The following is a 13,411-nucleotide window of genomic DNA, read 5'->3' on the forward strand; positions in this document are numbered from 1 at the left end:
CGCTGGAAGTTGCTGCGCTACCGTAGTCCTGGTCCGGATGGAAAAATGGCACCGTTTCATAAAAAGTGAAACTGCTTTTAGCCGAATGGTGACCGTCGAAACGCTTCTCCCGCTCGTTCTTTGCTCGATGATCGCCTTATGTCCGCGGAAACTCAGCTGCGTCTTCTTGACCTGCCGGAGCTTGTTTTCCAGCTTCCTCCACTTGCGAACCATCGATTCATTAATCTTAAATTCTCTCGCCGCTGCTCGATTTCCATGTTCCTCCGCGTAGCTGATGGCCTTCAGTTTAAACTGTGCTTCGTAAGCGTGTCTCTTTGCCATTTTCAGGGTTGTTAAAACAACGATGTCCTGCATAACGCACATACCTGTTCTTTTATACAGGTATGTGCAATAAAGTCAACGCACACACTTCACCCTTTAGCGTTCTCATGGTGTTCTCTACTACGTCCTCCTTACAACACACAGGGCGCACTGCGCTATAGGGCGCGCCGCACTTTTTGAAGAAAATCTAAGACTTTTAAGTGCGCCTTATGGTTGTGAAAATACGGTACCTCAGCATTGGTTTACTTTTCAGATCCTAAAGCTATGTCCATATATTATAAGGTTTATAATTCAGATGACATCTGATTAATGGAAAGGAAGTCTGAAATGGGTTTGGATGTGACTTAAGAGTGGTGATCCAATTACAGTGTATCAGAAACATTGATTCACAGTTTTTCCCAAAGGCATTGCCAGAGTATGCTGCTGGGGTTTTTTTTTTTTCTCATTGGTGTCACTGAACTGATTTATTTATTTAATACTTGCTTGCATGGCAGCTTGGATAGCAGTCTCCTGGGGCTTCTGCTTTCAAAATGTGTGTGTGTCTGTGTGTGTGGACCCGTACATGCACCGTGGATGGGTTAGACACTTTTAATTATTACAAAGTGCTCTGGTTCTCTTTCCCTTCGTCTTCCCGTCTCCCCGCCCCCATCAGCATATCTCCCCTCTGTGGTTGGCTCTTCATGCTCTAACGATTTTCATGCATTATTTAAGAGCTCACAATGACGAGTCATCTGCTGCCATTCCGACTCACCTTCTCTTCTCTCAGTAGGATGCTTCATATCTTGAGGTAAAAGTTTAGGTAAGAAAGCAATATTTTCTCAGCAGAAATTGAAAAGAGCCATGCTGTGACTAATTGCTGGACTTGGCAAGGTGATGGTGCTACGTTATTACCAGCAACCTAATTCTGAAAAGTTGGGCAGCTGCGTAAAAATGAAAATAAAAACAGAATGCAGTGATTTGGAAATCTCACATACCCATGTTTTATTCGCAACAGAACATAGAAAACATGTTTTGAACTGACAATATATACCATTTTAAGAAAACATTAGGTCATTTATGGCAGCAACACATCATAAAAACATCGAGACTTGGCCATGTTTACCACTGTACAGCAACCCCTCTTCTTTTAACAGACTGTAAACATCTGGGAACTGGAAAAATTAAGATATAAGATTTTAGCTGCTCAACAGTCCTGTGTCATTTTTGGTCTATTGAATGGCCCAAACAGCACTCAGGCCTGTTCAGCACCAGGACTCTTCTATTATGATACCATGATGTTGGATTAGATGCAGTATGTGGTCTTGCTTTGGGGCTTTTAGCCTTTCTCTTGGTGGGACAGTGGAGAAAAGACCAGAGGAATCTTTGAATTAGCCTTATGACATATGAGTCACAATTTCAACACTGAGCTAAAAAGGCTCCCAGAATCATGCTAGGGTTTGTTTGTTTTGATGCAGTGCCACCTCAGGGCCCAAAGATCAGTATTGCTTTTTGGCCTTGTCCCTTGCGCACACCGATTTCTCCAGATTATCAGACTCATGTAATCACATTATTTATGGAACTTTACATTGTGAGGCCAACTTTGCATCGTCGAACATTATTCTGAAATTGTTGCACAATTTGTAGTCCCAGTTTTTGCATATTTGTGAACCTATGCCCATCTTTACTCCTGAGAAACTCAGTCTCTGTAAGATGCTCTTATGGTAACCAATCATGCTACTGACCTGTTGCCACTTAACCTAGTTAGTCCCAAAATGTTTCTCCAGCTGTTTTATTTTGTGCCCCTTACTGTTTTTTTTAGCGTTTTATTACCCTTATTCAAAGTTTGTGGAGATGTTTTGCTGCCATTAAATTCAAAAGGCGCTAATATTTTAGTTCTAATATTTGATATGTTTTCTATGTTCTGTTGTGAATAATTTTACACAACTTTTTCAGAATTGGGGTTGTATATCTGGAAGGTTTAAAAAAGTGGTCAAAAGTGAGCATTATGACCAGATGAAAAGTGCGCGCACACACATTGTTGCTAATGTGAAATATCTGCTTACAGAATCCAATGTTTATCCAGATTATTTCTTCTTTGTTGCTCTCTTTGTCCTTCCCTGGCCCTTCCTCTTATAACAAAGAAACTATTCTGAGTGCCAGTCATGTCTGAAGAATAGAACTGTGCGCCTGCTCCATAGCGTACCCTCCAGCTGTCATCTCTTTTCAGATCAGATCAGGAGGAACCAAAAATGAAAGGTGCATTCCACCTTAAATCTAGCCCAGACTGCAGCCCCTGCACCTGCTTGAGAGAGGCTTTATGGCAAACTGTGGGCACAATGGCACAGTGTTGTTTTGTGGTGGTAGTATGAACTCTGGCTCATATTGCCCCTAGTTCTGCAGTCCTCCGCTAATGGGAAAGGTGGCTCCTACATTACTATATTAAAGTGTCTTAAATCGCAGTTCTTTTCACTTATTTTTGGAATATTTTTATATAAGATCAGAAGGTCTGCGCTTACTGTGCATGAAAAATGCTACTAGCTCTGGATTTTGAATGGGATTAGTCCCCCAATGTGACGCATACCTAGCCTGCTGAATGGCTGGACACTTAATAAATGGTGAAAGCAGTAAAAAATTAAAGAATTCAAGGCAGCACTTACGTGGATACCAGTGTGAGTTTAAATAACCAGGGACAGATGGATTTCACTTCTTATTCTTCAGATGCAACATGAGAATTTAATTGTTACTGACAGGAGAAAGACAATAATGTAAAGTGATGCCACAGAGGAGGTCTAGATAAAATTATAATGCTGCATGCTTTATTGCTTCAGCCCTCCAGATGCAGAATCATGCATTGGTTTTGTAAGGTATATGTACGTGATTAAAATCTTTGGAACGACATACAAGTATGCTATGGATTTCTAAACACAGCTGAAGAATAGTCTTGTGTAAATAGCTGTTTGCTGCAATAATTGTAATACATTATCTGGCATGAAGTGTACTTTATTCCTTTCTGAGCTGTCTCCTGTGCTGGTTGTGGCTGACAGCAGTTTCGTGACTGGTCATTAAGAGGGTCACTAGAGAACACCATTACCAAAGATGAGTCCCATCAGCAAGCACTGGTTGACTAATTATCCTCTTTGTGTTGTCTATTTCTGGGAGACCAAATATAGCTTTCGGTTGGTGCAATAGTTGTCATTGCTCTTCTGTTCTCATTATGGACAGGTACTTAACATAATGTACATATACTGTGTGCATAACCACATCTCACGTTTAGAGTGGAAAGATGAAACCTGGCTAAAAGCACTGGAGGGGAGAGAGGAATGTGAGATTTGAAATTTGACAGACAGCATGCAGGCATATCCTGATTTCCTTTCAGTGTGTGCCTATTCATATCTTTGTGGGGAGCAGGAGTATTCAGGCGAAAAGCTTTACTCAGTATGTGCAGTACAGTGTGATCTCTGCCTAATAATTTTAAGGAGCTGTGATCCTTAAGTCCTTTGAGAACCAAGCTTACATATGTTATTGATTCTGCATAAAATGCCAATTTGGCCGATTTAGATCATTCAATGACCCTCTACAGAATTATAAAGCCTAGTAGTTTATGAATATTAGAGAGTCCACAGTGAACTAACAGTCCAAATCACAGCTCAGCTCATGTAGACATGTGGTCTTATATTCATGACTTTAGAGTAGATTTCATGGACTTGAACTGGAGCCCTTAACCATAATTAATATGTGCCTAACCTTATTGTTACAATAGTCCTAATATATGTTTTTACTTTATGAGTTTACTTTACATGTCTTAAGCAAGACATGTACCCATAATGTTGAGTGTGGCTGTGTAAGCAGGTCTAGCTTCCTGCAACGTGAGTAATATTTCTGAGCAGATTTTTATTTATTTATTTTTTTAAACTTGGGAACAACTTGTTTCTTTGGGGTTAGAGTCTGTGTGTCTCAGCCACTTATGGTAATGTATAAAAAACTGACTTGTGATGGAGCCGTATGTGTGTTTTGTTTTGTTTTTCTTTCACAGTCTTTCTGTATCTGTCCTTCACTCTGACTTTGTTGCTGTGGTTTGTGTCTGCTCTGTAAAGCAGCAAATGAAGGCAAATGCCTTGAAGTTTTACTGCATTTAGCATCCTTGTTGGCTTGCTGTGACACTTTAACTGCACTTTCAAAGATCAGGCTTTGGTTTGCTCTTTCCTCTCAAAACCCCAAGCACCATCTGTTGTCATTAGTGTCTAAAATCCATGATATAGCAGGACTGCTGTCTCTGTCTGGTTCTTCTCTGTGATCTATGTCACCCGCTGCTTATTACCCTTTGAGGAAGGCCAAATGTCCAGATTTAAATGCAGTGAACTTGTAATACATGCTGTGACTCTATGTGGGCAAGGAGAGATGGTTTGTATAAAATTTACAGTATGAGAAATGGATTTTTCTAAGCATTAGTCGTTGTGAAGGTGTGTTGTTTTGAGTTATCTGTCCAAAATGCAAGATTTCTGTTAAAACAAAAAATGCTAGCCTTGTGAATATTTTGTTTAAATTAATATTGTTCCATCTTGTCTCTTTTCCTTTCCCCTTTTCCTCACAGATTATGTAAAGCGGAAGGTTCGGAGGAGGCCATCGTGGGGGCGGGGCATCATACGGAAAAAGAAGAACTACAAGAAAGGGACAGAGGAGGAAGAGGAGGAGCCTGAAGCAGAGGTGGAAGCGGCAGGGCCCAGCGACTCCTGTTTAACACAGGATGAGGAATCATCTTGCGATATTACAGGTCCCCAACCCAATGGCCATCATCCACATGCCCCCTCCACAGAAGAAGAAAGCTCCAACGAACCCCCTGTTGCAGCTCCCGATAAACCTCCAGATGCTAGCGAAGCCAGAGAGGCGCCAATGCCTAAGGTTGAGGAGCCGGCAGCTAAAGAAGCAGAGCCTGAGATCACAGGGAAACACACCGAACCACATTGCCTTGGTGGTAGTTCTCAGCCCAACACAGATGGGGATAGCGAGGCCAGTCGGGCTGACTTCCAGCCTTTGATTGAAATGTCGGTGTCTTCAGATGCTGAGGACCAGCCTAAGCACACAGAGGTTCTCCTGGTTTCACAAGTGGACTGTGTGAATGGAAATGAGTCAATGGACAGCCTTGACTTGCAGAGCCTCAAGGGGAGCAGTGAGGCAGAGACAAGGACTCCTCAGAGCACGGCTGAGGGCTCTAATAGAGCTGAACAGGATGAGCACAAAGACAAAAATGAGAGCAAACCAACTCAGGAGCAGCATCCTCAGGATGGAGTGGCAGTAACGGAAACTGTTGAGGAAGATCATAACAAAGAAGGTATGTTAGTTATGTTCCAGCATTAATATTGGTTAACACAAATGTAGAGCTTTTGCTTGCAGTACACGCTTTTCACTATTAATGCTTTCTCACACTTTCAAAATCCAAATATATGTGATGAGTTAAAAAGAGAGAGATGCAATGTCAGGGCTACTTGTTCTGATCTCTTAATTTGACTTGCTAATTTTTAAATTCTAAATATGTTTTTATGCAAAGTTAACAAACATCTGTGAGTTTTTAGACATTCAGCCAGTGGGTTGCCTAGCACTTATCTATGATAAATTACTGTTATTATCATCCAGTTTTCTGATTTATGCTTGGTTTAAAATAGGATGTAAGACTCAGTGGTGAAACTTAAGTAGCATTAGCATTTATAAATACTATTCTTGGCTTGGATGCATTTCATAGCAAAATGCCATGGGCTTGAAAGTTATATGGATATGTTACACCTCCTGATATGCATCTTTGGATGGTTTTCAATTTTTGGATTTTCAGCAGTGGCTGCCTTTTCCTTTGCTCCAGTATATTTAGTTTCTTTGCCATGAAACCTTATGCTCCTTCTACTGGGATGTTGTGTTCAAGTCAGAGACGAGCAATAAGTTTTTGTTTGATTATGGGCCTGTGGTTTGGCTTATGATGAGGCCAGCTGGAAGGCTGAGGTAATGGTGCTGATAAAATATGAAGAAGCCATCAGAGGATGACATGATCGGACAACAGAACACGAATTGTGGCTCCTGAACCAATAGAAAAACTAAGCTACTCCACCCCCATCTCATTAAACACTGAGCCAGATGCGAGATATTGTACACTTTAAAGCTGATCGTAGCTGCAGATAATTTGTTTTTCTGTTGTATAATTGCATTGGACCTGTAGCCATGACATTTTAAATGTATTTTTCTTTGAATAGCATTTGAATGAGAAGAACAAAACTGCATCAATTTAGTTAGTTTGCTTAGGTTATTCAGTTACTCTTGATTGCAGTTAAATATTTAATATTTCTTTGGTAATCTATTCATTTGTCTTTTCATTGATGTCTTTGAAGTGGGGACATTCAACAGTAGCTCATCAGAGCAGTTGAAGGAGTCCGCTGAAAGGACCGAGGAAGAGCCACAAGCAGTACCTCCCCATCCTCCAGTGGTAATTGACCACCAGCGACTTTTGGTAAGAATTTTATTTTTTTAAGAAAATAAATAAAGCATTATGACCATAACAGGTGTAGCAGCACACCACATGCACTTAAGCTTCCTTACATTCTTGAAAATACTGTAATTTTATTGGGGTGTTTTCAAGGTTTAAAAGGTGCATAGATTTTCGCTAAAGTGCTCGAAATTGCTTAAAACTGCACTGCTTTTGTGATGAAATGCTTTCTGACTGAATGGTTTGCCTCTTAGATAAAGAAAGAAAATAAGTTGGAGAGAACCTCTTCTTTTCCATAAAATAAATACGACTCCACTCAAGTACCACCTGCTGCTTGGAGCCTCTGTGTTTGGCTATAGTGTGATCTGCTGGTGTTTTTGAAATATACGCCTTGTGATGGAGCAGTGGGTGGGACATGACAACATGCTGTGAGGTGGCAGGTTTAATGAGCGTTAGTTTGATAATGAAAAAGACAAGGTCATGGTTGAAACGAGCGAAATCTGTAAGAGTGGCCTCCTGTAAATTCTACAGGACGTGGTGGGGGAGCTTTTGTCACTGTAGCTAGGCTAGCTGTCACCATGGGTATGTTGTCCAAGTATTATGGGGAAATACAGTTTTACTGATGTCGGTTTAATTGAGCATCAGTGTAATCATCTTTGACATAGGTCGATAATTAGATGTGGTCTAATGTTAATTGGCCACGTGCTCATGTTACTAATGTGGAGCTGTTAATGCTGGTTTAAGAATGCTAGTCGTGTGAAAGCCTAATAAAATACATCTGTGTGTGCGTTTGTACTGGAAAAATGAATAAAGGTTATGTTTTGATCTTTAAGTTGCCCGACATAGTTTGATACATTATTCTTGATGGTGTTTTACTTAACATTGTCATTCTTTTTGGAAAAAATATTGTTAAAATATATTTTTTAAATAGATCTGTATGATCAGTATCACGTATTTATGAGCATCTTATTTATGAAGTGCTAGAGAAGCTCGAAAATACTTTTTTCCAAGCACTTATTAAGCATCCTATCGTTTAAACACTAAAACGGTAACAGAAAATAGTGAACCTTAAATGTTGCTGAAATGGCAGCTTAATAATTCAAAGCTTGTTTGATTCAGACTGAGACATTTTCTTCAACTGTCTGTTGTGACTTTATTTCATTACTGCAGCAGTTGTATTCAGTATTTCTAATTAAAATACAACAAAAAAATCTACTTGAAAGTTTAGAAACATTGGCCTCTGGTCTGCATTCGCTTATTCTGAAATAATTGGCTGAGAAAAGACACACACACACACACACACACACACACACACACACACACACACACACAATGGAACTAAAACACTTTTTAACTTTCTTCAACCATCAAGACTTCGGCTTTTTAAAATCCTGTCCACACCTCATTGCCATCTTGTTGATTTTACACAGCCATCATTCTGATTCAGACCATGAAGGATGTAACAGCTGGTGTGATTTGGCATTGTGCACTGTTAAGCATTTCAGATTTAACAGGTAGTGTGATCTGTATAAAAATGTTCTGGTAACACAAAGGCAAACATTTTGTAATGAGGAAATAGTCACAATAAATGTTAATAAATGAGCATTTCTTAATGTATCCAGTTATGATTTCAACAGTTTCCAACCTGAGTTGCTTTGTTAGAGGAAGAAGATTGTAGGATCTTGCAAAAACATTTAAACAAATTAAACAATTCCCCCCAAAAATGAATTGTGTAGTAGCCAATCCAATTAGTAGAAATTCTATAGAATTTCTACTAATTGTATTACTAATTGTAATAATAAGTAATACTGGTGTTATAAAGATGGTATAAATATAGGGTTGCCCCTTTTTTGGTAAATACAAATGGCTTCACTTCTGATCATTTTAAGAAAATCTATAAAATATAAATGTTAAGCAAAGATGTATTAGTTCCAACACTACCAGCTGTGGACTGTCACATCTTGAAAGTGCATAATTAGATTTTGATTATGGAGAAGATGAACTATAATCAAAAATGTTGAAAATATGTTTTTGTTTAGTCTTATTTAAGTTCATTTGGCTACTTGTTGCAATGCTGTTGTTAACAGTCTGGGTGAAAGGCTTGCTTTTTTGTTTTCTCCTCCCTTCTGTAATTGAAACAGCTGTGCCTCATTTGTATTGTCTTGATTGGTCACTCTTTGAATTATATGAACCATTAAGTCATCTTGTTTGTGCATATTTTTATATGCAAGTGAAACTGTGGCTTGTTCTGACCAGTGTTGGAAATTGCACTGTGGGTCGTATTCATACATACAGATGTTTAAAAATGGCTGCTTTTCGCATCAGGATTACTAATCAGTTAGCCTGGTTCTGCTGGAGTTCTCTTCTTGTTAGGAGAGTTGTTCCTTTCCACTGTTACAAAAAACTTGTAACATTTCTCTGCAACAGTGAAACATAAAGCTCCTTGAAGTTTTATGTTGCACTATGAATTGGTGCTATGTACGAAATGTAATTGAACTGAATTGATTTACATTTTAATATGTGTTTTATTGATGTAAAACACTAGTTTATTGTTGAGTCTGAGATATTACGCAGCCATTTGCAGCCCTGGCAGATTGAGCACTCCTCTCTGACTCTGATGCAAAGTCGTAAACAGGCAAGCTTCAAGTAAGCTGCACAAAGTAAGAAAGGGGAAAAAACAAAACAGTTTCTATTAAATGCACAAGTTGCACAACCTCATCCATTCAGTTTTAATTGATGTTAAAATCAATCTTTTACATTGTCTTGCCTTTAGACTATTGAACTTTTCTCCCTCCCATTTAATCAACAGGTAGATTAGACGCCTGGAAAGTCCCACATTTTAACTTATACCTTTGTGTAACTGTAGAATATAGAAAAAGTTGAATAAAGTCTCTCCCTCCCTCCCTCCCTCCCTCTCTCCCTCTCTCTCTCTCTTCTTTGAATGGGATTTAAGGTATTGAGGTTGTGGAAGTGCAATCATGGGTGACCAGCCTTAAGCTTTCACCAGATCCATAGGTCTCTTCTGGAGCTGATGCTGTCACACTGCCCTTCTCAGATGAATAACTTCTTAAGCTTATCCCTCCTTTTCATTCATGCTACAGTTACGCCACTGTCGCTCGTCCCCTTCCATCTTTCAATTATCAACCTTTTGTATCCTTGCCCTCTGAACATAGGAGGGAGCCAATTACAATGGAAAGAACGAATTTCACATCGTTCAATCAACAGGTGTTGTTCCAGTTAAATCTGAAGGAAACAAGGTCATGACTCAAACATGAGCTTCTCTCTGACCCACTAGATCTGCCAACTCGTCCCAGGGTGTGTTCAAGTAAGTGGAAGCATGTGAAGCAGCTCCGTGGTACTTTGCACTGTCACGCCAGGGTCCCACCTAATACCCCAAGTGTAAATTGGAGCCTCGGCTCAGTGGGCCCCCTTGACAGCACTTCCCACTGATCGGATGGTTGGGGAGGGGGCGCTGGTTTTACAGCGCTCTGTGTAGTGTAATTGGTGTAAAAGAAGTGTCCTTCTGACATGTGCTTACGTCTTTCCTCAACGCTCCGAAGAGACATCCAACTATCAAGCCATTATCTAGTGGTTTTTACACACATCCCATGGGGATGATGGGGACCGTAGGGGTACATATCTCTTCGTGCTGAACCTGACTCCATCTTTCAGCCTGATTGACAGGCCTTTTAGCTGGCCTGATCTTAGTGCTTCAACTGGCTGCCCCTATGAACAGCCACACATAGCAGTAATCTGGAGGTTTATTTGTTAGCAGGGGGAAGAAGGGAGATATCTTAAAGAAACAGATTGTGAAAAGAGGGGACTGTGAATAATTGCTTTTTCATCCCAGTCTTACGGAACAAATTGAATTTCCGGTGCGCAGGATGAGAGCCGCCATTTAAGCAGATATTTGCTGGCGGGGCTGGGACTGGCACGGTGCCTGATGTGTGTTAGGGCCCACAGTGAGTGGTGTACTGTTCCCTCACTCTTCAGTTGTATTCATTGATTGTAGAAGCCTCATTATTCCTGACTTTTAACTTGATGGAAGAGGCTCTGAAATCTCTCTGGAATTAAATACCATCAGAGTGTTATGAGTTTGTTCACAGACCCTACACGCAAAGCTTGGGTATTATTTTCAGTATTCACACCCTGCCTTTCAGAGCCATTGCACAGTTATTTGCTCTGATTCACTTAGTAAAATCAAGTTCTGTTATTGCCAGTTTCTCTGAAATGATGCTTGATGCTGTCTGGATCAAAATGAATTCCTCAGTATGAATAAATAGGTCCTGAGGCTTGTTTCTCTCCCTACTCCAAAACGTCTCTCATTCTCAGCTGTTTTCTTTCATCAATAATCAGACACTTGTCCACAGATGGGCTAGGAGAAGTGGTGCTGAGGATTGCAGATGAGAATTCAGTAACAAGAAATCCAATCTGGCCCCAGCAATTTTTCCTCCATCTCACCAAGAACACACAGATTATCATCTGCTCTGCTGTTTCCTTTAGCAGCTGCCCAGAAAAAGCCAGTGTTTCTAGTCACTGGCGCAGTATGGAGTCTTTCTGGCTTGATGCTTAGTTTCTACAGCATGTCAGGATTTCCTGTTTTAGAGAAGCTTGTCAACAGAAATGGCCCTGCTTCAGTTTGTCATCTCCCTTCATTTTTTAGTATTGATAACAGCAGGGGCCCCCTTTGGCAAAGTAGCCATGCCTCGTGCCTGTTCAAAAGAAGACAGCCTAATAGTAGTGCTGGACCATCGTTTTGATTGTCAATAAAAATAGATGGTGCTTGAAGTGCTTCTTTTATTTTTATTCATTCCCACTGATTGCTTTGACACATCTCCCATTTGCATGTAATTGCATATCTGTGCCTCTTGGCTATGCAGGTGAGGGTCACTTGTTTGCTCACACAACATAAACATACCAGTTAGTCTCTCTTATTTCTCTTCTAATAGTTTGCGGCCAGATTTATTGTGCCCTTTTGCGTTGCTCCCATCTCCTCAACCTTTGGCTTAGGGTTACACTGTGTGGGATTTTGTACGTCTTAATACCCATACAGTACATGAAGATGGTATTTTTAATGTCTGGTTACAATGTTTAATATCAGGGCTGAAACAGTTTCTTCTGTTCCCTGAAAGAGAGGACAAGAACAAAGTACAACACGTAAGTATGGGATATCACTCCCCCGCATGTCCTGGCTGAAGAAACCTCTATTCATGCTTTTAGGGTGGAGGCCATGTGATGACATGCGCATGGCCCTGCCTGCACATATACCCCCTGCCATCACAGTCAAGCCGAGGTGCGCGGTGAGGCAACCTTGTGTTGTACCTCGTTCCTCTCCTTCAGGGAACAAAGTCATAGATATAACTGTTCCTTTTCAGTCGATTCACTCGGGACAACACATAAATATGGGACATGTATACAACCAACGTACTCCAGTTGGACCACCGGCACCTTAGTGTGCGGTAGATCCAGGGGAAGGACAGCAGGAGCCATCAATCGATAGGACTGAACAAAAGAGTGCGGTGATGCCCAACTAGCTGCAGCACAAATATCACCTACGCGGGGTTTAAAAAGAGCACATCAGCTTACATTCTCCTGGTGGAATGTGCTCTCACCCCCTGGGGCAAAGCGAGACCCTTGGTGCTGTACGCACATGAGGCAGCTTCCATAATGCAGTGGGACAGCCTCTGTTTAGACAGAGCTCTACCACTTGCTGGATTAGTGAAGCAGGCAAACAAATGGTAACATAAATGCACATTCTGAGTGCGATCAATGTAGGTAGATAGGGCACACACCGGACCAGAGAATGAGGCATCCACTGTCATGAAAAGAGAAACCGCACCCCTGAGGACGGGGCCGAACAGAACACTTCTGCCCTGCTTGCTTCGGTTTAGTGTCCATTCCAAAACGCTGCACAGGAAGACTCAAAATTAGCGCTCCGCAGGCAGCCTATGCAGCCGCTGCACAGTGGAGGCCAACACCAACAGAAGCCGTTAAGCTAAACCTAAGCTGCCAGGACGCATAGCTAATTTGCTCTAGCAAGCCAGCCCAACTCTGCAGAGGTGTTCTTAGCGAGGTGAAGAATGTAAGAACTGGGGGGTGATTTGATGACCGGTGGTATATGTGGCTTGCATCAAGGTTTCTTCAGCCAGAAAACGCAGGGATGTGATATCCCATACTTTTGTGTTGTACCGAGTCAATCAATGGAAAGATAACAATCCTGTTAAGATGCTATTGCAGTTGTTAATTCATGGGCAGGCTGCGATTCCAGGTCAGTTATATTGTGTGTGTTAATAATGTATCGTAAATGTAGGTCTGTAGTAACGAATTTCAAGCCTCCGCCACCTCCTCACTGCTCAAATCCTATGATAACAAATACCTGCTGTAACGCTTTAAGCTGCACTGCTTATTCAGATGAATCCAGCTTTACCAGGCCGTACATGCTTTTGTATATTCCAAAAGCATACCCTCATAATGCACAGACGGTGTGCAACGCTTAGTGCTCTGTCAGCATCTTTCGCTGTTTAACACTTTACTCTTCCTGCACACTGGTTGCACGACACATGGAAAGGAGTTTGTATTGATTACCCTTTATTTCCCTTGAGCTCTCCCCAAAGTTTAATCATATCAGTTCATTAGCAAATCCTT

The 13,411-nt window shown here is 41.0% G+C and overlaps 1 protein-coding gene across 2 annotated transcripts in view; it reads left to right on the plus strand.

Moving 5' to 3' along the window:
- atad2b (ATPase family AAA domain containing 2B) overlaps window positions 1–13,411 on the plus strand; it is a 67,730-nt gene that overhangs the window by 39,121 nt on the left and 15,198 nt on the right. For both annotated transcript variants that reach the window (XM_082504815.1, XM_082504816.1), the window contains exons 25-26: window positions 4,892–5,629; window positions 6,672–6,790. In XM_082504815.1, the coding sequence (XP_082360941.1) occupies window positions 4,892–5,629; window positions 6,672–6,790 (857 nt within the window). The remainder of the gene's footprint in view (window positions 1–4,891; window positions 5,630–6,671; window positions 6,791–13,411) is intronic.

This window comes from Aulonocara stuartgranti, assembly GCF_965226115.1.
Source record: "Aulonocara stuartgranti genome assembly, chromosome: 15".
Classification (NCBI taxonomy): domain Eukaryota; kingdom Metazoa; phylum Chordata; class Actinopteri; order Cichliformes; family Cichlidae; genus Aulonocara; species Aulonocara stuartgranti.